Source organism: Equus przewalskii, chromosome 10 (assembly GCF_037783145.1).
Source record: "Equus przewalskii isolate Varuska chromosome 10, EquPr2, whole genome shotgun sequence".
NCBI classification, from domain to species: Eukaryota; Metazoa; Chordata; class Mammalia; order Perissodactyla; family Equidae; genus Equus; species Equus przewalskii.
In genome coordinates this window covers 273,477-298,376 of record NC_091840.1, presented here as the reverse complement: position 1 = coordinate 298,376, position 24,900 = coordinate 273,477, and the positions used below count along the sequence as shown (strand labels likewise).

Below are 24,900 nucleotides of genomic sequence, written 5' to 3'. Positions count from 1 at the left end.
GCAGGGGCTGTCCTTCCCTACCCACCCTCGATCCCTCCTCACCTGCAGGACACCCCCACACCCTGGCTGTGGCTGCTGGGGGCCTCGTACGTACCTGGCAGCAGCTGCTACGGGTCCATCAGCTGAAGTGAAGGAAGTCCCGGCCCTCCTGCAGGTGCAGTGACCTCAGATTGTCCTCAAACGCACCTCCTGTGAGGTCCTGTGGGAGCAGCAGCAGGTCCAGCTCGATCCAGGCCTCCCCTGGTCCTCACTGCAGGCCCCACAGATCCTCCTGAGGTGGTCTTGGGTGTGGAGCTGCTTGTGGCCACTTGTCAGGTGGTCCACTAGAAAGTGCTCCACTGCTGAGAGGGGAGGGGCCAGAAAGTGGGGGGCCAGCAAGGGAAACAGCCAGTGGGAGGGTCCTCAGAAGCGCCCCCACCAAGCCTGGCCTCAGCTCCTCCCTGCAGAAGGCAGCTGACCCCCACTGTGGGGACTCAGGGAAGGAAACCTCACGGGCAGTCTCTCCTGCTCACCCCTTCCCAGGCCAGACCCGGCTTCCTTCCTGCCGACTGACCCTGATTCTCCACGATGCCCCACACCCCCACCTCCTCTGCAGAGGCCAGACGTCGGAGGTGGCCCCTGGGGACAGAAACTGCGACTCAACAGCCAGCTGTCGACGGATGCCCCCTGGCTCTGACCCCGCCCTGCAGTGGAGAGAGGGCCCTGACACCAAACAGGCAGAGCTGGAACCATGCAGGGAGGGTCAGGACCCCAGGAGGCAGGCTCCACCCGAGTCTTACAAGTGACCCCATAAGGTCCCCGAGGTGACCCCAGGATTGTTGCCAGACTCACGGGGCTCCAGGGTGGCCTCTCCACCAGTGCTGGCTTTGGCCAGGCCACCCAACCCCAGCCCTAACCCCTGACCCTGAGCCCTCCTGTGTGAGGCCACGGCAGGTTTTTGGCAAACACTTGCGTGCTCCCAGGCCCGTCCCTCAGCCCAGGCCTCCAGGACTCGGCTCCCAAAACAGGAACGGCCCAAGGGGCATGTCTCCGCCTCCAGCAGGATGTGGGAGGGGCCCAGTGCTGCGGCCACCATGTTTGTCCTCGTTGGGTGTCATCGTCTGTCCTTGGGCCCAACAAGGGGAATCAGCCATGCCCACCCTTGGTCTCAGCCGTTACTACCAGGATTGCTAGAAATATATAAATGGAACAGTCTACCTGGAAAACACCTGAGATTTCCACCTTCTGTCCTCTACCTGCCGACCGTTCTCAAGCCCCCTTCTCTCTTGTTCTCTCTGCTCCCAAGTTTTCAAAGGAAACACACCTGGGTTCAGAGCCAGCCCAGCCCAGCCCAGAGTGGCCCAGCGGTCATTTACAACAGCCGGTGGAGCTGGGCTCATGGAGGGGCCAGTGGGAAAGGGGGGCCTGTCCTGACTGGGGAAGGGGACTGCTCCTTATGAAGAACCTCCTGAAGTTAGACCAACACATCCCACCAAGAGAGTGAAAAGGCCAGACAGAAAACCACCGGATGATCAGAATCCAGAAGGTACGGAGAACTACAGGTTGTCAGGAGAAGATGGCAATCCCATAGGCAGACGGGGAACCCAACTGGAGACATCAACAAGAGGAACCCACGTGCCTGCCGCACGGGCAGGCGCTGGGCCTCACCAGCATCAGACGGCGTCTCAAAGCCACAGTGAGAGCCCCGCACCCCAGCCAGGGGAACTGAGATCCCATCGTCCAGTGATGAGCCTGCGGCCTGGGCCCTCCACTTCTGGGCCCCCCCGCCCGGCCACCTCGTGGGACGTTGTCTCGTGAAGTGGAAGACAGGCCACCCCACGACCCAGCTTCTACTCCTGGGATCAAACCCCAGAGAAACGGCAGGCGAGCACCAGGATGTCTGCACAGCAAAGTGATGGGCACCGGCTCGTGGAGGCCCGCTGGCATGGTGCTGGTGACACCCACGCAGCTGAACGCCAAAACGCCACGGAGGATGGGCACGCGGCCTCACAAACATGAGGACGAGACAGATGAGACCGAGAGCACACAAGTGTGGCTCCACTTGCCGAGCTGCAGACACAGGCAGCCACGCCTGCGGTCGGGGAAGCGCTGCGCACGCTGTGAGGACAGCACAGCAGTGACGCAGCCGGGCCGCTGGGTGGGTAGCTGCCTCGTCCTTCGTGGGGCTGCTCAGGGGAGCGCTTTGTGGTGATGTGTCCTCTGTTTTCTAATAAAACTTCCTTCACAAAGCAGCTGGTGGGCCATGTTTAGGCCGTTTTCTGACTGTATTAATAATTCACAATAACAAAGTTCATTTGAAGAAGAAAAACTTGAGAAAAATTTTGACAAAGAAGAATAACGAAGGAAGACCAGCCTTACTAAATGGCAAACGTGGGAAAGCTACAGTAAGTCATGGTGCTGGTACGCAAACAGACACCTCAGCAGAACAAGACCGAGGGTCCAGAACAGCTCCAGATGGAAATGTGTACCCAGCACACAAAGACGGCATTTCATTACCAGGAAGACATGGATTACTCCCCAAATGACACTGGGACAAGTGAGTACCCAAAGGGAAAGGAGATTTCATCCTACTTCAGTCTTGACAAGAAAAATTCCACTTGTAGCAAAGAAATAACAAAAGAACATAAGCCTGAGAAGCAAACCTGGAGAATGCGCTTTACAACTTCACCATGAGGAGTCACTGTCTGAGAATGAAGAAAACCCAGAAGCCATAAAAGAAAAAAATCAATTAATTTGATTATGTCTAAATAAAAAATTTCTAAATGGCAGAAATATGTTTAGTCAAACGACACACTGAGGAAAATTTGCAAGGCCTATCACAAAAGGTTTGTTTTTGTAATTGCATAGAGAAAAATACTGACAGGCCAATAGAAAAATGGGCTAGTGAAAAGAATCGGTAATTTACAAAAAGTGAAATAAAGATGCTTATAAATATGTGAAGAGACGCCCTCCTGACCCGCAGCGTGACACTGCCGACTGGAACTGGAGCCTCACTGTTTTCACCTGCGATCTGCGGAGACGGTGGGTTTGATCGCAGCATCGACGGAAGGTGGTTGGTGGAGCGTAAACTGGCACAGCCTCCGGGGCGGCAGCTGTGGGATCAAAACTCTGACCAGCAGCTTTTAGAAGTTCCCCCCACGTGCACAGCCCCTGAGCGAAATTACGCTATTCACTGCAGCAGGATTTTCACAGCCAACGACAAGAATGGCCTACAGGCACCTCGATAAGGGACTGGCTAATAAACGGATGAAACACCCACGCAGCAGCATAGTTGGGGGTAATGCGTCCCCCAGAAGCTCCCCCACAGAACTGTCCCAGCCCTCGGGGGGCAGGGGTGTGGCCACCACTGAGTGAGCCTCGAACTCTGTCCGGAGCTCCCGCCCATCAGAACCGCCCCTGGCCCAGCAGGCCCGAGGCTCCCTGCTGCCTCGAGTCGTGAGGGAGTGGAGCGGGTGGCAGGGCGCGTGGGCTGACGCTGCATGTGGCCACACTGGGCCTGGGCTCCAGCACACAAACGACAACAAGAAAACATGTCTACAGGGCAATCGGGGGATCTCGACACTCACGGGATATTTGCAACTTCTGGGTGTGATAGTGGAATTATGCTAGTTCTTTTAAGCTTTCATCTTTCTGGGAAACACTAACAAACGAGAGTAGGCTAGAATTTGCCTCAGTACAGGGGTGGGGGAGTGGGGAGTGTGGAGGACACGAGACGGCCGGGTGGCGGGCGCACGGCAAGGGTGCACAGGCTGGCTTCCTGTCACTTTGGAGAGTTGCCTTACGAAGGCAGTAACAACAGTGAGACAGCGCCAGTGAATTTACATGGAAGAATCTCCAAAATATATTGCTATGTGAAAAAAGCAAAATACAGAAAAAGTATGTATAACACGCGGCCACTTGTTGTGTTTGTGTTGGCTCCCTCGGGAAGAATATACAAGAATCAGGTAACTACTGTGTCTCTGACCCTCCAAGGACACAAAGTGGGCGACGGAGAGGGGAAAGGGACGCACTTGCCACCAAGGCCTGCTGTCCGGGAAGGTCTCACGGGGGGTCTGATTCACCGCAATTCTGGGTCCCTGAGAAGTAGACCCTCAGCAGAGCCCATCTCCTCTGAAAATGAGATATAATTTCTGTAGAATTTAACTTTTTGTTTTACCACTGCTTCTCGTAGCCTCATAATTATTCCTTTCATTCCCCTGGCAACTGGGAACTCTGCTTACGTTGGCTGGAAAGAGGTTCAGGCGGGGAGAACGCAGGAGGGCGGGTCTGTCCCCCTGGCAGGCCCGGCAGCTCAGGACCCTGCCTCGTGCACCCACCTCCTGTGTAAGCCCGCCCCTGGAGTACAGGCGGCACTGGCCCTCGGACACCACACAGGCGTGGGGTGGCACTTCCATCCCCCTTGTAGACCCTGCCCCTTGCTGGCTTCGACAGAATAAGCTGCCATGCCGGGGGGGCAGCCAGTCAGGAACAGCCAGCAAAGCACCAAGGATGTTGGTGCAGCACCCTCAAGATCTCATTTCCATCAACGACCGTCGAGGAGGCTTGGAGCGTGGACCACCCCACAGTCGAACCTCTGTGCTGGCTGACACCTCACCTACAGCCTCATGAGACCCGGAAGCTGAGGACCTGCAGAAACTGTGAGGTAATAAATGTGTTTGTGGTAATTTGTTAGGTAGCAGTGGTTAAATAAGACAGGTTCAAGCTGGCAAACAGAAAAAAACCTTGGTGACCAGTCGGGGCTGGCGCTCCCTGGCTGCACAGCGCTCACACAACCGGACGGCACGTGAAAAGAAAGAAGCTGCCCACCCACACCATCCACAAAAGCAACTCAAAACAGATCAAAGGCCTAAAATGTAACAGCTGAAGCTGTAACTCTCAGAAGGAAACACAGGGTAAGTCCTCATGACCCTGGATTTGGCAATGGCTTCTTAGCTCTGACACCAAAAAGATGAGCAACCAAATTAAAAACAGATAAATTGGACTTCATCAAAATTAAACACTTTTGTACATCAAAGGACACCATCGAGATAGTGAAAAGACAAGCGACACAAGGGGAGGAAACATTTGCAAATGGACCTGACTGGGGGCTTGCATCTGGAACAGAGAAGAAGTCAGGACTCAGCAGAAGGACAAACTTCCAGCTGAAATACGAGCGAGAGACTTGCAGAGACTTTTCTCCCAAGAAGATGTTCAGGTGCCCACAAGCATAGACGAGACGCTCAACATCACTCAGCATCAGTGAAACGCCCTCCAGGACGGCCGCGACAAACACACACCGATAACTGGTGTGCGAGGAAGCCGTGTGCGCTGCTGGTGGGCTGTACGGTGGGGCAGCTGTCGTGGAAAACAGCCTGCAGTTCCTCAGAAAGCTGAACGGTCACCAGCGCTTCCACGGACAGGTGCACAGCCAGGAGACGTGGGGACACGTGTCCAGAGGGAAACTGCTGCAGGTGTTCATGACAGCGTCAAGCTGCGACAGGGGTGCCTGTGAGGTTTGTTCTCTTCACTGTTTTGCCACCTTGGGTCCATATCAGTTATCTGCTGCGTGTAACCAGCTACCACAAATCGAGCAGCCTAAAACCACACACATTCATCATCTCACTCTCTGGGGCTGGAACACAGGAACAGCCCCAGCCATGTGGGTAGGGGCCGTGAGAGAGAGCCGCCCTCGCAGCCCCAGCCAGGGGCCGGATCCTAGCACGAGGCTCCTTGGGGTCAGCCGTCCTCACACCCACTTTCCCCACAGTGGGGTGACTTCTCCAAAGTGGCACCTCGACCGAGGGGCAGAGCTGGGATGGCCTGGCCCTCCTCAGGGTCACCATCCCGGCCTGACCAACTTGGCTGAGAAATCTGTCCTCAAGTGTCTGAGCTCGGCCCAGTGGGGGAACGGCCTTGGGAGGTGATGTCCCCCACCAGGACATACCACCCTGGCATGACACACCAGTGCACCCTGACCGGCCTGGCTGGGCCCCAGCGCAAGCCCCACAAAGGCGCCAGGATGACACCATAAACTGCAATTAGAAGCTCTGAGTAAATTCCCATCACTGCAAAAGGGGATTGGGATCTTAAACAGACCAGCCACCAACGAAGAGGATGCTCCCCTCTCTGCCTCCCTCCTACCCGCCACAGCACACTCGGGCTTTCCTTGCAGGTCCTGCTCAGTGGCATAGACACATGCCCTGCCTGTGTCCTCTGCTGTTGTCTTACTCTGGCGGAATGAACATGCATCTGCCTCCATTCTGCAAAAGCACTGCCTCCAGGAAGGCCTCGGGCTGGGTGCCCTGGTCACTGAGGTTCAGTCTGATCACCCGCCTAGGCTGGCACCTGCCGGAAGTGGTGGCCTGCTCCCCGTTGTGTTCTCCCATGACCCCCAACAGCACAGCATGGCCTGCTCACCCATTGACCACCATGCCCTCCTGGGGACCCTTGAGCCCAGCCCCACCCCATGACCTGGGCCCCGTAGATGGGCTGGGTTAGACTCATGTGAAAGGTGACGCCTTATGTGAATACGTGTGAATGAATGAGAATGTATTCTGACCACAGGGAAGAATCTTCTGAGCATGACACTAACTGCTCACTAGAGAAAAGCTGATAAATGTTCTGTGGTAAAGATAAATTCTTCCGGGAAGAAGCTGTGAAAAGGTGAGTCACAACCGGGAGAAAATGTCTGCCACACGCTGATCGATAAAGGACTAGAGCCAGACTCTAACGAGCTCCTGAAAATCAACAGGCAGGGACAGGTGGCCCACAGGGACAGGCTCGGTCCTGAGCAAGCCCGTTGGGCGGAAAGGCTGAGACGGGCCCACGAGTGGCCCCGGGTGGCATCACCCTGTCACTGGCTCTGTGCGTGGGGGCGTTTTCCAAGACCCGCTGAGGGGCAGAGGCCCTTCGTCTGCTTCAGGTCACGAGACTGCCACGGCCTTGCTGTCCCATAGCCATCGGGAAACAACCCGGAGCCACTGACGGCTACACGTGACACTCACACACAGGATGCTGCTCAGAAAGTGACCCAGGGGCAGGGCGGAGCCTGACCTCAGTGAGCAAGACAGGGTCCCGGGCCTCTTGCTGTGCGGCCCTGATGGAAAGCCCGGAGCCAAGGGACGGGCACAGCCTGCCCGGGCCCCAGTGCCTGCCAACCTCAGAGGGAAGGCGAGGACATGACAAGAACTCGTGAGGAGATGGGGTCCTCAGCGGGGGTGCTTCTCAGCGACTATTTCATCCCCCTAGAGCTCTGCAGGGTCTTGCACATCGAGTCGCTGGCGGGAGCATCTGAGGGTTTGGGAGCTCCCTTGGGCCTGGCACTCCACAAGTTTCCAGTAAGTGTTGCTTTTATAGAAATGCGACCCATTTTACCAGGTGCCATGGCCGCCTCTCCCCCAACACCCCGGGCAGCCCCAGGCCTGGCTGGAGGTGACTCTGTGGTCCCTTGTCCCCCACCCTGGTGCAGGTCACCCTCCCAGACCCCCAGGGCCACGGTCACCACCTCCCATCCTAGCCCAGGGCCTCCTGCTGGACGTGACACAAGAGCTTGGCCTGGAACAAGGGCATGGACTGCTGCGGCCAAGTCTCGGACGTCTGAGATCTCGTGACCAGGGGCTCATCCCAGCCACACGGCCATCATGTCCCCATAGCTGAAGCCCGACACTCACCAGCTTCACGCAGATGACAAAGGGTGGCCGTGCAGCCCGGAAGTGCAGGATCGGAACCCGGGGCTTGGGCCTTTCCTAAAACAAGACGGGCTGTGGGCTCTGCTCCGCGCTGCCCCATACTCGTTCCTCAGGGAGGGCTGTCACACTGGGCGTGTGCCGCCCACGACCCCTGCACCATTCACAGCTGGACGTGCTCAGACGGACACCCAGGTCACAGCCTCCTGGGCTGGACCCGGCCTCCACCCTCCCGACCTGGTCACCTTACAGCCGCCCCAGAACCAACCCCAGGTGGGTGACGGAGAGAAGCAGACCTGAGTGCACTCTCCAGTGGGGGATGGGCGGGCACAGGCCCTGGGGCCCCCAGCAGCCTGGGGGCTATATCTGCCGGGCCTGGAGCCGTCTGGGCCCAGGTGGCCCAGAGGCGGGCCGGGTGTGTGCAGGCGACCCCGAGCTTGGCCAGGGCTCTCCCAGGGGGCCCCACACACCTCTGAGTCCTCGTAGGAGTAGAAGCCCTTCTTGATCTTGTTCTCGTCCACATCACAGAAGGCGACCACCTGAGGGGACACAGGACACCAGCCTCAGGGACACTAGGGGATACTGCGCTGCGGGGAGAGGGGAGGGATGGGGGCCCCACCTTGCGCCGTGACTCCGCCATGAGGCTGCGGTACAGCCGGCGGCCCTGCCTGCCTGCGTTCCAGATGGTGAAGGCAGCCCAGTGTGGCAGGGCCCGTTCTTCCAGAAAGCGGACACGGTGGGTCCAGATGGTGGTCCTGCGGGGGAAGGGGGGGTGGGACCAAGGTGGGTGGAGCCGCCAACCACCCGGACCTTCCTCCCCACTCACCCCACCCCTCTGCCCAGCCGGGCTCAGCCCCCTGGTCCTTGTCCACCTGGCCCTCGTCCCCCCCACCCCCGTCCCTGTAGGCCCACATCTGCACCCCCAGCCCCCAGTGCTCACCAGCTGCTGGCTGAATGAGTGAGTGAATAAATGAACCCGTGAACCCAGAACCGTGTGGCCAGGGTTGCACAGCCTTGCCCACTCTCATGGCCCCACACAGACCCCAGGACGTGCCGTTGTCACATCCGTGTGCTCAGGAATCCTGGGGGATACCAGGCACAGACCCTGGGGAACCTGAGGGGAGACACAGCCACCCTGACATCAGGCACCTGCCACGTGGTCACAGTGAGCAGAGGGCTCTGGACACGACCCTTGAGCCTCCACGTGGCTTCCTTTCCCGTGCCAGCGCCCTGACGGCCAGGTCGTCTTCTCTAGGCAGGGACTCCCTCCGTCAACCCCTTGCTACATGCAGACCCCGTCCAGGTCTGGCGACTGGGCTTGCAGCTGCCTGACCCCCAAGTGCGACAGGGAGACCAGCATGTCCAGCTGTTTCCAGTTTAATAGGGTCAGATGCACAGAAAGGGCCTGTCGACCCTTCCAGCCCTAAATCACAGACGTGAAACCATCACTTAAGAATCTGGAAAGTTAAGAGGGAACTGCTGTGGGCACACAGTGGACCAAACATGACCCCAAGCCTTCGCTCCCAGAGAAACCATAGTACACAAGGAAGGGGCCACTGTTGTGTAACCCACAGCTCACCCCTGGAAGCACATCTGCACGCAGGGCCTCATCTCAGACCCCTCCTGGGACAGGCCACTCGCCCACAGCTGCATCCTGGATGACAGCCCTGCCTGGGCAGGTGGTTCTCAGGCCAGGCCTGGACCCCTCTGCAGGCCCCAGTCTCTGCAGCATGGGGTCGGACCTCCCATCCTGGTCTCCTCCAGCGCAGGGCCCCAGGTGGGTGCTGAACCCGCCATGCGGCAGCCTTCGCCCTGGTGCCTTCACCATGGTGACCACCCGTTCCGGGTGCCCCCCGAGGTATCTCAATGGAGCAGTTCCTCCGGGTGGGGTGTGGGCCGCAGACAGGTGACGTGCGACACCTGTTCTAATAAAATGCTGGTGCTGGGCAAGCAACCGACGCCCGTCAGCTTTCCCACAGAGCAGGTGCCGATGGCGGGAGTCCCCTGAAGCCTGTCCGCCTCTGCCCATCCCAGACAGAGTGGTTCAGCTAGAGCTGTGCAGAGCGCCGTGACTTCCGTGGGGGCTCAGAGAGGCTCGCGAAGGCGAGTGACTCCCTGATCCTGCCAATCAGCACTTCACTCCTGGACACACTGCAGCCCGAGGAAGCCGCCCCCACACGGCCACACAGCTCTGGCAGCGCCCGAGAAAACGAAAGGAGCGCCTAAGAACGAGAGCTGTGAGCGCAGGGCCGGGGGTTCCAGGCGACTAGGGAATCCTGAGGGGGAGGGGAGGTGGCAGCTCGGGCAGAGGCATGTTCAGCCCCCTCCCCGAGTGGAGATGTGAGCAGGAACCCCAGCGATGGGGCACTGTGTGGGGTCCATGGGTTCAGGGTGTCTGGGCCCGGCAGATGGGACATGCCCTGGGGTTCCTGCCCGCAGGGACGTGCCGGGGGTGCCCCAGGGGTCCCGTGCAGGCCTCACCCCTCTCCAGTGCTTCCTCTCCCGTTCCTGGTCTTGAGTTACTTTTGTTGGCACAGGGTCCGGCCACCTTCGTGACTAAGTGCTTCTCTTTTTAACCAGTCAGTTCTCTGCAACTTGATGTGCAGATTCAATGAAACACCCATCAAAATGCCCCAAGGCTCTGTGGACGTGTAGGAGGAAGCAGATGGCCCGGGCAGCCCTCGAGGGGATCACAGCAGCGGGCAGTACGTGGCCGGAAGCCTGGCGGGAGGGCAGCGAGGGGCCAGGCAAGGGGTGGTGCCAACCAAGGGATGGAGCAGGCCAGACACGCAGGATGCCTCACCCGCGTGGGCCCCCGGGGAGGGATGGGCCGACCCTGCCTCCTGCTGCACAGAATTGGGGGATGTGGGTGCAACTGCAAAAGGTAAACAAGGCCCCCAAAGAGGCACACGTGCCAGAGGCCACACGCACGCCCAGCGCCATGTCCTCTGGGGTGGCCTCCAGCCTGCAAACACCGGCACACAACCCGCCGGTGAGGTTGAGAAACTGCCAGGAAAACATCTGCACCGTGGGAGTGGAACGCTTCCTGCGGTGGCCCTGCCTCCCCAGCCCGTCCCGCTGTGTGCTCAGTTCTCGCCAGATTAGGCCTCTGCTGCTGTCCTCATGACGTGCTCTCCACCAGCCGCGAGGAGCAGTGCAGCCGTGGGCGGGGGTGCAGCAGCCAGGGCACAGGGTTCCCCAAACCCACAGGTCGTGTTTCCCGAACTGTCTGGAAGGAGCAGTGTGTCATGGCTGCATCACTGCACCAGGAGGCAGCAGGCCCAGCGGTCAGAGTAAGAGGTGGTGGGGGCTGCCAGCACCAGAGGCAGAGAGCTGGGAGGAGACTGCAGGGCTCAGGAGATGAGGGCCGCGTGTGGCGGAGCTGGACAAGCTACGACCACCAGCCCAGGGCGGACCTCAGGCTGAGCAACCGTGGGCTTCAGAGGGAAGGGGCAGGACGCCACCATGCCCGCAACATCCCGAGGACGTAGAGATCGGTGCTCAGGGCGACATCACACACGGGGGACGCAGAACCGTGGAGCAGCTGCCGCTCCGCCAGGGCCTGGGGCAGGGACAAGGAGGCCACAAGTCAGGGCAGAGCGTTGCTCCTTCATGCCTTCGGGCATCTGCGGGGCGTCAGAGTGGGATTGACGGCTCTCAGTTTAAAGCAAAGGCCAGAAGCAGGGAGCACTCTCAACGGGGGGCTGTGTGCGAGAGTCTGAGGGATTCAGGCTCGACAAGCCTGAGGGGGCAGTTACAGCAGGCGACTCTGAGGCATGCCCACTCACGGCACAGACTGTAATCCCGCACAGAAACTAGCCTGAGATCACCTCTTCTGAGCTGTGGGTGGCAAAGCCTCACGCTGCCAAAAAGGAAAAAAATGTTTCAACGTAAAAGATTTATGGTGTGCAAACAGGAGGAGGATGTGTGTGGCATGGAGCCCTTTGGCCTGCGCCTGGTCCTTACAAGATACATGCACACCCGCCACACTGCGGGCCGGAGGGCACCGTGGCCACCACCAGTCATGCCACGGGCCGGAGGGCGCCGTGGCCACCACAGTCACACCATGGCCTGAAGGCGCCGTGGTCACCACCACAGTCACACCACAGGCTGGAGGGTGCCATGGTCACCACCACAGTAACGCTGCGGGCTGGAGGGTGTCGTGGTCACCACCACAGTCACACCGCGGGCTGGAGGGTGTCGTGGTCACCACCACAGTCACACCGTAGGCTGGAGGGCACCGTGGTCACCACCACAGTCACACCACAGGTTGGAGGGCGCTGTGGTCACCACCACAGTCATACAGAAAGTCCCTTAACTTTAACCGGCTTCATAGGATCTCAAGCTGGGGACATAAGAACCTCCGCAGCGTCTCACAGCCCTGCAGAAGATTCTGGATCCCGGCATTTCACAGCCCTGCAGAAGATTCTGGATGTCCCGGCATCTCACAGCCCTGTCGAAGATTCTGGATCCCGGCGTTTCACAGCCCTGCAGAAGATTCTGGATGTCCCGGCGTCTCACAGCCCTGTTGAAGATTCCAGACCCTGGTGTCCCACAGCCCTGAGGAAGATTCCGGACCCCAGCGTCCCACAGCCCTGCAGAAGGTTGCAGATCCCGGCATCCCACTGCCCCGCAGATGGCTGCAGATGTCCTGGCGTTTCATAGCCCTGCAGATCTCTGCTCAGACAACCACCGTAGTACTTTATTCACCCAGAGTTTCCAACTCCAGTATGGTGGGGGAGGGGCTACTTTGTTGAAGAAGCACCAGACATTTACAAAATTTTAGCAAAGGTATAATTTAAAACATAGAGTGAAGTGCAAGGATCTAAGTGTACGTGCGGGTCGGTGGCTTATGACAAATGTACCCATGTAACCCACCCCGTCAACATGCAGAGTATTTCACATCACCCAGAAAGAGCCCCTGTGCCTGCTCCCCAGAGAAACCAGGGTTCCAGCTCCTACCACCGTGGACCAGTTCTGCCTGCCAGAGACGTTACGTAAGGGGAATCCCACAGTCTGCATGCTTCTGTGTCTGGTTTCTTTTCTTAACCATTTTTTGACATTAACGCACATTCTTACAAGCATCAGTAGCTTGTTTCCTTTAATGCTGAGGATCGCTCCATTACAGCAAACTCTGTGTATCCATCACCTGTTGATGACACTTGGGTTGTTCCCGGTTCTTGGCTATTATCAGTAGTGATGTGTTGAGCAATGTTTTCATTTCTCTTGCATAAACACCTAGACATGGAATTGCTGGCTCATAGGCCAGGGGTCAATTTAATTAATAAAAAGTGGCAAACAGTTTTCCAAAGAGGATGTACCATTTGCACGCCCAAGAACAGTGCATGAGAGTCCCGGAGTGCCACATCCTCACCACCACGTGGAATTGCCAGACAGTAATTTTAATCTTTCTAGTGGGTGTGTAGCGGGTGTAATTTGCATTTCTCTAACGGGAACAATGAGCACTTTTTCATGTGCTCATTGGCCAGTTATATATTATTGCTTTGTGAAGTGTTGGTTAAAGTATTTTGCCTATTGTTATTAGATTGTCTTTTTATTACTAGGTGGTAGAGGTTCTTTTTATGTATGCCCTCCATACTGGTCCTCTGTCAGACATATGGACTGTGAATATTTTCTCCCAGTCTGGTTTGCCTACTTATTTTCCTAATGAGTAAAAGTTTTATGAGCAAAAGTTTCAAATTTTGATGAAGTCCAATTTATCAATTTTTAAATGATTCTTGTGTCCTTGCTAATAAATTTTTCCCTGTCCCAAAGTTGTGAAGATATTCCCTGAAGTGTTTTCTTTTAAAGCTTTCTATTTTAGCTGCTTCTATATTTATATCTTAGATCCATCTCGAATTAATTTTTCTATATGATGTGAGATTCCTTTTTTCCCCATAAGGATATCCAGTTTTCTGTTTGTTGAAAATATTTCTCTTTTCCCATTGAATGCCCTTGGAGACGTGGTTGAAAATCAGTGGGGTGTATAATTGTGTGTCTATTTCTGGACTCTGTCTCATTGATCTCTTTGTCTATCTCTATGTATTGATACACTCTCCTGATTGCTATACCTTCAGAGGAAGTCTTAAAATTGGGCACTGCGAGTCCTCAGATTTTGTTCTTTTCAAGGTGATTAGGCCATTCTGGGTCCTTTGATTTCCCACGTGAATTTCAGAATCAGATGATCAGTTTCATTAGGATCACATGGAATCTACAGATCAGTTTGGGGGAGAACTGACATCAACAATACTGAGTCATCCAATCCACGAATGTGGTACATCTCCCATCTATATAATAATTTTATTTCGTTTCTCTCAGCAATGTTTTGTGATTTTTAGAGGCTATACATACCTTGTTAAATTTACCCATAAGTTTTATTTTTGATGCCATCATACATTTTTTTAAAGCTGCATTTTTATTTTTTTAAAGATTGGTACCTGAGCTAAGAACTGCTGCCAATCTTTTCTTTTCTTCTGCTTTTTCTCCCCAAATCCCCCCAGTACACAGCTGTATATTCTAGCTGTGGGTCCCTCCAGCTGTGGCATGCGGGATGCTGCCTCAACATGGCCCAGCGAGCAGGTGCCATGTCCATACCCAGGATCCGAACTGGCAAAACCCTGGGCCGCTGAAGGGGAGCACATGAACTTAACCACTTGGCCACGGGCCAGGCCCTAAAACTTCATATTTAAATTGTTCCTTGCAAGTCTATAGAGTATGTGTGTGTGTGTCTGTAAATATATATATCCTGAACTTGGGTCCTGGAAACTTGCTAAATTATTGATTCTGATTTCCTATGAAACACAATCATGCTGTCTACAAACGAGGACAGTTTTACTTCCACTTTCTAATGCCTGTATCTTTTCTTCTTCTTGTCTTACTGTGCTCACCTCTGTCACAACATTGAACGGAAGTCGTGAGCTTTCACCTTGCTGACCCCTGATCTTAAGAGGGAAAGCTGGGCTGGCACCATGGCCAAGTGGTTAAGTTCACGTGCTCTGCTGCGGCGGCCCAGGGTTTCACCCGTGTGGATCCTGGGCACGGACACAGCACTGCTCGTCAGGCCATGCCGAGGCGGTGTCCCACGTGCCACAACCAGAAGGACCACAACTACAATATATACAACTATGTACAGGGGGGCTTTGGGGAGAAGAAGAAAAAAGAAGAAAATGATTGGCAACAGATGTTGGCTCAGGGCCAATCTAAAAAAAAAAGAAGAGGGAAAGCGTATAGTCTTGAACTATTAAGTGTGGGGTTAGCTGTAGGTTTGTGTAGCTATTATCAGATTGAGAACGTCTCCTTCCAGTTTGCTGAGATTTTTTTAAAAATTAGGAATGGGTATTGAATTTTGTCAAATGTTTTTTCTGCCTCCATTGGGTTGATCACCTGACTTTCCTCCTTTATCCTGTCACTGCAGTAAATCATACGAATTGAGTTTTGACTTTTGAACCTGACTTGTATCCATGATACATTATCCTTTCATGTATACTTGTGAATTTGATTTGGTAATTTTTTTTTCTTTTTTTAAAAATTGAGGCCTAACTGACGTGTATCATATTTGTTTGGCAGTATTTTGTGAATGACTTTACATCTACTTTGACAAGGGATATTGGTCTGCAATTTTATTTTCTGGAATGTTCTTGCAGCAGTTTGGTATCAGAGTCAAGCTGGGCTCATGGAGTGAACGGGGGGCTCCCTCCCAGCACCAGAAGATCCTTCTCCTCTTCTGTTTTCTGAATGAATTTCTGTAAGGTTGGTATTACTTCTTCCTTAAATCTTCGATAGGATACATCAGTAAAGCCATCTAGCTTGACTTTTCTTTATGGAAAGTTTTAAAATTACTAATCTAATTTCTATTTATAGTTTAAGTATCTGTAGGATCCACAGTGATGTCTCTTCTTTCATTCTCAATATATTGGTAATCTGTATTTTCTTTTCTGTGTTAAGTCAATCTTGCTAGAGGTTTGTCAATTTTATTTCAAACAATCAATTCTCGGTTTTGCTGGTATTTTTCTCTTTTCTGTTTTAAGTCAATCTTGCTAGAGGTTTGTCAATTTTATTTCAAACAATCAATTCTCGGTTTTGCTGGTATTTTTCTATTGACAGTCCATTTTCAATTTCAGCATCTTTCACTTTTCATTTCTTTCATTTTATTTACTTTGTGTTTATTTTGATATTACTTTAGTAACTTTTAAAACTGGAGACTTAGATAATTGCTTAGTTTCTTCTCTTATGAGCTTTTAAAGCCATACAATTTTACTGTAAACTCTGTTTTATCTAAATTCCACAAATTTTGACATATCATTTTAATTGTCATTGAATTAAATATTTTTGGAATTTCTTTTGTGATTTTTTTCTGCTTGGTTGCTTAATTTCCAAATATTTTGGATTTTCAACATGTCTTACTGATTTCTAATTTAATTCTGTGTGGTCATAAAACATACCCTGCATGATTTCAATCATTTGAAATTTATTCAGATTTGTTTTGTGGTCCAAACTATTGTCTATCTAGCACTTTAAAAGAATGGTGACTCTGCCACTGAGTGTAGCGTTCTGTAAATGTCAGTTAGATCAAGTTGGTTAGTACAGATTACCCCTAGTTCTATCAATTTCTGAAACAGAAGTTAAAATCTCCAACTGCAATTGTGGATTTGTCTATTTCTCCCTTTATTTCTGTCAGTTTTTGCTTCATGTATCTTGAAATTCTGTGATTGGGGTAAAAACATTCAGGATTGTTATATCCTCCTGCGAAATGACCTTTTCGCCATGTGTGCAAATCGCACTTGCATTGACTCAGGTTCATGACACAAATGCCCGAACAACAATGTTCCACGAGAGCTCTTCTACCAAAATTCAGATTTAACAAACAACAAGAGAAATCACATCCTTTTGCTTAAAGCTGGAAACAAAGAAGCTAAGTTTTAATGTTGAACAACACAAGCGCCAGAGTTAAAGGACCTCCCAAGTTGATATGGATGCTGGGATCTGGGACCCCCACACATGACAAATGGCATCACACCTGTTGTGACAGTGGACATGGCACCCTCCATGTAAGTGGACATCAGCCCTCCCAGGACAGAGGATCCCAGTTGAGAAGCCACACCTTCCAGCAAAGCTCATGCCCTCTGGGGGAAGAACAGAGTCGCCAATCCTTCTGAAACACGAGTACACATCCTGTGTCAAGCTCTTTACATTCAGAGCATCCGCTACCAACAGCCCTGTCTGAGGCCCATTCCTCCCCATTCCCCAAAGTGAACAGTGTTATGGCAGCGAGACACCACGGGGACACACACTTGTAGTTGTGAGAAAAATGTAAAATGCACATGCACCTGCACACGCATGCACACAGAGACGCACACACACACACACGCATGCACAGTTCAAACTAACTCTCCATCACTCTTGCTGCATTTCCCCACCTCTCCTGCCCGTCCCCAGCAGTCAGCCTAGCGCACACCCAGCCACAGTGGCTCAGGCCGGCAGCCTCGGAGCCTGAGGGACCCCTGGGCTGTGCCTGACGAAAAGAGGGAGAGAGGGAGTGCATGGCCTCCCTGTGCTGCCCCAAGTAGGGGGTGTGGCTTAACTGCTGTCCATGGCTGCCCTCCCCTCGTTGGGGGGAGGGGGGTTGTCCCCAGCCCCCGCCATCAAGTCAGAGGTGTGCAGGGCTCACCGTGAGAGTCCTCTCAGCTCAAAGCAAGCGAGAGCAAGACTTCAAAAGGACAGCCACACTGGATTCTACCTCACTTTAAAACTGTGAGAAGAGATACTTGGCCCCACCCTGGGGACCCTGGTCCTCAGACCCAGAGATGACCTTCCACGAAGGTCCCCCATACTTCTGGATTTCCTGCCTTGGGGCAGAGACTCAGCCTGGTCACCTGTCTGCCCCCGACCCCGGCCTGGACCTCGGCCGGCCCCCAGCGTCTGGAGCCTTGGGACCTACGTACTCGAGGACAGAGTGTGTGGCCGCCTTCGGGTGGTAGCGGTAGATGAGGAGGCTCTGGTCCACTCGGACGACCCCGCCGCCCTTCCTGAGGTGGCTGTAGAAGAAGAGCAGGTCCTCGGGCACACCCTGCAGGCAGGAGGAGAAGCATCAACTGTCGCGGGCGTCTCTGCTCACGGCGGAAATGCACCCGTGCCCCATGCGTTCTGTGTGCACTCTAACTCAGGTGACCGGAGACGGAAATCCGCCTGGGGTCCTAGGCCGTCCAGCTCGATACACGGGGCTTCAGCGCATGAGTGACATGCCAGCGCCACCAGCACATGGATGTTGCTGGGCAAGAGTGACCATACGAGACAAGACGGCGCCAAAGGGGCCGAGAGAAGCCCCACGTGACCCTTGCTCGCGGCCTCCAGCTTGAGAAGCACCCGCCAACAGGGGCTTGACTCCGACGGGGCCCGCAGAGCTTTACATGGGTGCTCCTGTCCCGTGAGAGCTCAGGCCCCCTCCCCGAGTCTAGAGAAGACAACAAAGGGGCAGCCCGCCCTCCGCTCATCAGGGCCGGGCATCGGGGCCTGCGGCCGCCCTGCTGCCCCTCAGGCCAGCCTGTCTCAGCCTTGAGAACAGACAGCGAGTCAGCTCCCCCAAACTTTCTTACATTCAAAGCGACAATCGAGTGAGCAGAAGGGTCTGAGCCATGCTCTCCCCTGGCTCCCAGCAGCAGCCGCTGAGGTGAGTCCAGCAGGTGGAGCCATTGACGGCCAGTGCCTGGCCTCAACGTCGCCAGGATGCATCACTCCAGGCAAAGGCTGGTCTTCTGACAGTGTCGTGGCCATCGCTCACTGACCGGCCTGTGCTGCCTCCTTGGCCAGCTCTCCAACCCTGAGCTTGGTTCAGACACGGCAGTGCCAGGGCCACAGCCGCTTCCAACAAAGCCACAGCTCCTTAACCCTGGCTCCCTGGCTCTCCAGGCCGGCCGTTTCCGAGAGGAAGGCGGCACAGAGCCTGGCCCAGTCACCCTGCGGCGAGACGGGACCCTTGTGGGATGGCACCTCCTCGCCAGCTCCCGAGGCCCAGGCCGGGCCTGTTTGCAGGGTCAGCGATACCAACACAGCTTGTCTGCTGCTCCTGGGCCGAAGACGATTCAGAAGAGAGCCACGGCTTCCTGGTCAGGCCCGGACACTGCCTGAGCGCCGCCCCTGGGGCAGCGGACTCGCGAGGTTCCTGACTCATTCTCAAAGTCAGCCCTGAAGCGCTGAGGTTAGCGCCCAAGTTGTCTGCCCTGTCATTTTATAAGCCACCACCAACCTCTGGGCGTGTGAGCCGAGATTGGAAGGTCACCCTCACGGGAGCGAGGCAGAGAGGGCTCACCCGGGAAAAGGCCCCAGCACAAACCCCACCATCACAGGGCGGTCCTGAGAGGACATGGAACGGACGTCTCGTTGCCAGCATCCGGGGCTTCGCAGACCAGCGCACAGTGACTCAGTGGAGTACCGTGCAGTAGCTGAAGTGGCTTTTACAAAGACCATGACGATGTGAAAACATCTACAACAAAACACTACGTTGGAGATCAAGTTTCAAAACTGTGTCGCAGCTCTGCTGAAGCTTGTCCACAGTGAACGCAGACACAGCTCAAAGCAGTTGTGAGTGATGGGCTCACGGCGATTTCTGTATTTTTCTTTTTTCCAACTTTCTGCACTTTCAAGGGTGCCTTTAAAGAGCACACTAACCCTGAGCACTTCATGGGTTTAGGAAAGAGAGAAAGATGTTCTCTCCTCTCATGACCTGGAAGAACTCAATCCTCCGAGTTTCCTTATTTCTGGCAAAAAGAAAAGTGAGGATTTATTTAGAGGAGGCACGGGCACTGCTGCTCCTGCAGGTGAAGGGGTCTGTCCCACTTAGCGCCCTCACCACCTGGCCAGTGCCCCAGCGCCAGCAACCAGCTCCCTGACAGGCGCCGGTTCATTTCATGAAGAGCCCAGCTCCCCTGATCCCCTGACTAGCTGGAAACTGCACCAGAGGCTGCAACGGGAGGAAAAAGGCCACGCGGCCTGGAGAGTCAAGGAAGGTGTGGGTAACTGAGAGCAAATACCCCATGGAGACGGGGTGTCCACGCTGCGGGGGGAACACGGGAGCTCTAAGCTGGAGTCACCCTGGGAGGGACGTGCCCCCGGTGCACAGGGGCTCCCGGTGGGTGAGAAGGTGGCTGGGCAGGGCAGGAGCACCCCCAAGGCCTGGTGACAAGGGACCCCAGGCTCCTGGAGGACAGGAGGCACCACCCCTCCTCCCGGCCCCTCCCAACACACTCCAGGAAAGCCGCTGCACTTCACTGCAGGGACGGAGGGGGCGGCACGAGTCAGGAGTCGTGCAGACTGCCCGACAGTGCCGAGAACGCACGGGTGGACGTATTTACCCACATGGAGCCCGTGTCAGAAGAACAGAAGACCAAACACTTCCGTGGATGCAAACCCAACCCTCCCCCAAAACAAGAGCAACCACCAAACCCCAAGCCATGGGGCAGCTGACGCGTGAGGACAGTCCTCCATACGAAACCGCACGTTCACAGAACACGGTGCAGAACTCGAGGAGGCCCCTCTCAAGCCAGAGACTCAGTGCCAAACAGGCAGATGTGCACGAGGCCTGAAGACAGCAGGGGAGCGCTCGGCCACCCGGGGACGACGCAACTCTCACGGTGTGGGGCTTCCTTTGGGACAAAACGGTTCTAACATCAGATCGTGGTGATGGTCGTACTTCCCTGCGAATTTCTAAAATACACTGAGCTGCACGTTGTAACAGGTGAATCGTATGGTATGTGAATTATACCCCAATAAACCTCTTAAATAAAAGAGGATTGGCTAAACTCAAAAAAGAAATAGAGGAAAAAGATAAAATTATATGAGAGATGAAGACTAAATTACAAGGTCCTCAAAGGAAAACAGATTTGAATAAAACTAAGGACACTGAAGAAATGTAGGAAAATAAATAAGAAAATAAAAATTATATAATCAAAGAAGTAAAAAGGGTTAGAGAGAAAGTTGTTGAAATGGAAGATGGTCATAGAGAATCCAGCCAGCGTGTAACCAGAGTCTTAGGGCCACAAAGACAGGGACTGGGTGGGACACGCCTCTACGAATGTTTATCTTCTGACACAAGTGGAAATCATGCAGCAAAACATGGAGGAGACGGGAAAGAGGGAAATAGAATGAGCTCGTTGGTTGTTGTATAGACAATGGGTGGGAGTCAAAATACCTTTAAAAACTGAAAAAAGGCAGAGCAGAAAAGCTTTCAGAAGAATGCACAGGATGGATAGAGACACCTCTAGACCAAGACAGAGACCTCTTTCAATGCCAAGAGAAATTTAAAACACAAGGGCAGGTGATGGCTTCCGGCTCTGGCTGGCTGAGCGTGCGGCCTTGTAGGAGGTCTGTACCCATGAAGAAGGCCAGGGCCTTCAGGGGTGGGGGGACCAGCACAGACTCGCGGGGTGGGCGGGATGAAGTGGACAAAATCCTACCGTTCCCAAGTCCTCAGGACAGAATTTGGGACGAGCAGGACAAGTGGAAGTGAGGGGAAATCTCAGAGACCAAAATGGGAGAAAACACCCACCCCACATACCCAGCAAAGAACACCAACAATTCAACAATAAAAACAACCCCCTTAAAAGTGGGCATAAGATCTGGACACCCCACAAAATAACACACAAGTAGCCAATCGGCACATGAAAAATTGCTCAGCATCGTTAGTCATGTTGGAAACGCAAATTAAAACATAACGAGAAGCCACAGAACTCCGGCCAGAAAGCTGCCCCTGGAGGGACAGACACCAGCCACTGGAAGACGGCCGAGGACGGGCCGCCATGCCTGGGATGGAAACGCATAAAACCAGCAAGCACCCTTGTGCTGCAATTCCAGGCCTGGGCTGCTTCCCAGCAGACTCGAAAGCTCGTCTGGGAGCTCTGTCGTGCTGGGCGGCCGTCCTTCCTGGCCACCCGTCCCCCTGCGGCAGTGACAGCCCCCTCCAGGCCGACCCGCCCAGGCCAGGCCTGCCCTCAGCGGAGCTGCATTCTGAATCTACAAAACTTTTCTTCCTGTTTAAGGGCCTGAAGGGCTGCCTCCTGGGGGCCCAGCAGCTGAGGCTGTTTACCACGGCTGGAGGCCGTCCTCGCCACCATCACACCACCTCCGAGTCTCAGACTCACCTCCGCACGCTGCCTCTGCGAGTGCGTTTCCCGCTAGAAACCCGTCCTGCCCTGTGGCTCGCGAACACCGTTCCCACGCCCCACGGCCAGCTCATCCTCCGAATCCTGCTGCCACCCGGACCCCTGCTGCATCACCTGGACATTGACTGTTCCCTGCTTCGGGCACGCGCCCTTCTCTCCACAGGGCACGAAACACAGCCGTGGTTCTGCACAGGCCTTGGAGGGACCTCGATGCCTCCCTAAGGCCAGGGAGGAGTTGAGGGGCGGTGCCCACACTCAGGCCCAGCTCTCAGGGCGCCAGTGTCCACCTCACAGGGCACACCATGAACAACTGTTCAGCTCAGCCTGTTTCTTTGGAGAGGGCCTGAAGGAACCATGGGAACACTTCACGTCCTCGTCCTGACGGTGAACTCTGCTGCCATCTGTGACATGCCTCCTCACGCCCCAAGCCCTCACCTGCTCCAGCTATGACCCCATCACAGCCCTGGTCCTGGTGCCTGATCCCTGATCTCTGCTCCCTGGTCCTTCATCCCTGGTCTCTGGTCTCTGGCCCCTGATCTCTGGTCCTTGGTCCCTGAGCCCTAGTACAAAAGGAGGGAATACACCTTTTTTTCCTCCAGGAGCTTCCTCTCCAGGCAGAATTAACTTGAGCTGAGTCCTGACATGCTTCCGAATCTAAGGATGCATCAAATCCTTAAAGCAGTGTCTCTCATGGAATGTCTCCTGGTGACCATTTCTGCAGGAGACCATGAGCAGCAGGTCCTTGGATTCAGCTCCAATAAGAGCAGTGGTTTTCGTGGCACCTGCTTGGAGTTAGGGAGCCTTGCTGGGGTGTCCCTTTGCCCACGTTGTTGTCTTACTTTCAGGGAGAAAGCAAGCTGAGAGGCCACCCCACCTGGAAAACAAAGCCTTGGCCCCTGCAGCCCCTGGTGGAGCGGGGGTCCCTGGGGTGGGGGCCGGATCCCTGGGTGCAGGGTGGTGCCACACGTGCACAAGCTCTCTCCACTCATGTGTATTTGGGGAGAAACAGGAACACAAGATGGTGCCCGACAGGCTAAAATTGTGAGTTGTGACTCCTCCAAGAGAATGACCAGGCCTCCCATCCCAGCTGCATGGGGAGAGGGGAAGGTCAATTGGGAACGGGGCAATCACATGTCCACCAGGCGTGGCCTCGGCCAGAGACAGGAGGAGCGCAGTAGGCCCACGGCAGAAACGCTCCTTGCTTGGGCCAATCCTGGGCCGCAAGGGCTGTGTGACCTTGCTAGTGGCAGCCTGGCATGGTGGCAGACCCGCTGGGCGGCCAGTCCCTGGCGCAGACACTGATGGCTGGTCTCTCAGGTGATCTTGTTTATAAACTCCTGGGGGGCATGTCCGGGTGGCTGTGAGGGGCTGTCTGGCCAAGGCAGTGTGGGGGACGGCAGAGTGGCCAGCCTCTCCCTCCAAATGAGGCTGTGTGAACAACAGGCAGGGAGGGAGTGGTGGGGCAGAGGGATGTGAGTGGGATCAGGGAGGGGGTCGGCCCGGAGCCAAGGGTCCATGTGGCTCCTATGCAGTTGGTGAACAGTTGACCCTGCTGTCAAGAGGATGGAATGAGGCTCAGAGTGAGAAAGGCTGTGGCCAAGGCCCCAGGGCAGGTGGTCGAGCCTGGGCCTGCGTCAACACCCACAGCTTGTGGCCTGGGCCCTCACCACCTGCCCTGGGGCCTTGGCCTAGACCCTCTGTTGGCCTTTGTGCATCCAGGCTCCCTCCTGGCCCTGGCCCAGCAGTGGGGGGGGCCACGGGCCCTCATCAGAAGTCAAAACAGCGAAGGCTTGAGGGGCCTCGACAGGCCCAGTGCACCGTCTCCCCCCATGGGGACCAGACCTCAAGTTCTCAAAGCCAATCTAAGGGGGCTCATGGGAAAATAAACTAATTGACCCTAAGAACTAGATTTTAATCGGGAGCAGGAGCAGGGACTCTAAGACTGTCTGGCGAGGGAAGAGTGGGCAGGTCAGCGGCTGGGTCCCCACTCCTAGGCCAGAGGCTAGAGACCAGGGTGAGCTGAGCTCCTGCAGGAGACAGCCCCACAAGAGGGTGAGGGTGCAGAGGAAGGAGCCAGGCTCAGTCTGGACACCAATGCCCAGGGGCTGCCTCCCCCACAGGGAAGGATGGGTTGCTCCTCTCCTGCTGTCACCCAGAGGCAGCACAGCCGACACCGTCCACATTCTACCCTTTCCCACAAAAAGCTTTCAGACTAGGATGAGGTAACCTGGGGCCTGGGCCAGGGCAGGTGCGACTCAGGCGTCCTCAGCCTTCACACAGAAATCCCCTGCTTTCTGCAAAACAAACACGGTGCTCTCTGGGCTGCTCAGCACGGCAGGGCAGGAGAAGTGCTGGGAAGACCTTCACGGAAGGCCATCTCCGAATCCCGGGACCCCGGAAGTGCCCACAGGGTAGGGCTGGGTGCGGGGACCCACACAGGAGGTGACAGCGCCTCCTCCCACCCCAGAGGAGGAATCCACAACGGGACCCACACTTACCTGCCCGCCCTCGTCAAAGGGGCCCACATGGGAAAACCACTCTCGAGAGCAGAACCAGGTGGGCATGACGACAGTGGGGCCATGGGAGGTGAACACCTAGAAGCAATTAATATGGAAGAATTAACAGAGAAGAACAGCTGGGCACACAGTGTGCAATTTATTTCCCACAGAGTGTCATTCAGAGAGCAACCAGCGATTTCAAGGTCCCCTCTTGGTAGATGCAACGATTCATGAGATATTACAGCCAGATCAACGGAGTCCGGCCACCAGAGAACAGAAGGGGGAGGGGCCAAGAGGAAATCAGTGGACAAATCCAGCCAACCCCGGGCCCCTCTTTCGGGATAACGCTCATTCCAGCCCGAGTCCTTCTGGTGGGATAACGCTCATTCCACCCGAGTCCTTCTGTCGGTATAACGCTGATTCCACCCCTAGTCCTTCTGTCAGGATAACGCTCATTCCAGCCCGAGTCCTTCTGTCGGGATAACGCTCATTCCACCCTGGGCCCGTCTTTCGGGATAACACTCATTCCACCCCGAGTCCTTCTGTTGAGATAACACTCATTCCACCCCAAGTCCTTCTGTGGGG

General features: G+C 55.1%; 1 protein-coding gene across 50 annotated transcripts in view; it reads right to left on the bottom strand.

Moving 5' to 3' along the window:
- Positions 1 to 24,900, bottom strand: part of B3GNTL1 (UDP-GlcNAc:betaGal beta-1,3-N-acetylglucosaminyltransferase like 1) — a 136,048-nt gene that overhangs the window by 9,642 nt on the left and 101,506 nt on the right. For 22 of the 50 annotated variants that reach the window (XR_011523231.1, XR_011523233.1, XR_011523232.1 and 19 more), the window contains 6 exons: positions 24,316 to 24,411; positions 17,606 to 17,730; positions 8,284 to 8,419; positions 8,135 to 8,203; positions 7,650 to 7,724; positions 95 to 199 (listed from right to left, as the gene is read on the bottom strand). Coding sequence is in view for 42 of the 50 variants with exons in the window: in XM_070561276.1 (XP_070417377.1) it covers positions 119 to 199; positions 7,650 to 7,724; positions 8,135 to 8,203; positions 8,284 to 8,419; positions 17,606 to 17,730; positions 24,316 to 24,411 (582 nt within the window). In the remaining 8 variants the exon portion in view is untranslated. Of the gene's footprint in view, positions 1 to 94; positions 200 to 4,961; positions 5,575 to 7,649; positions 7,725 to 8,134; positions 8,204 to 8,283; positions 8,420 to 11,865; positions 12,190 to 16,680; positions 16,816 to 17,605; positions 17,731 to 24,315; positions 24,412 to 24,900 lie in introns of those variants that run through there. The other 28 variants (XR_011523227.1, XM_070561253.1, XM_070561252.1 and 25 more) reach the window with 8 other exon arrangements.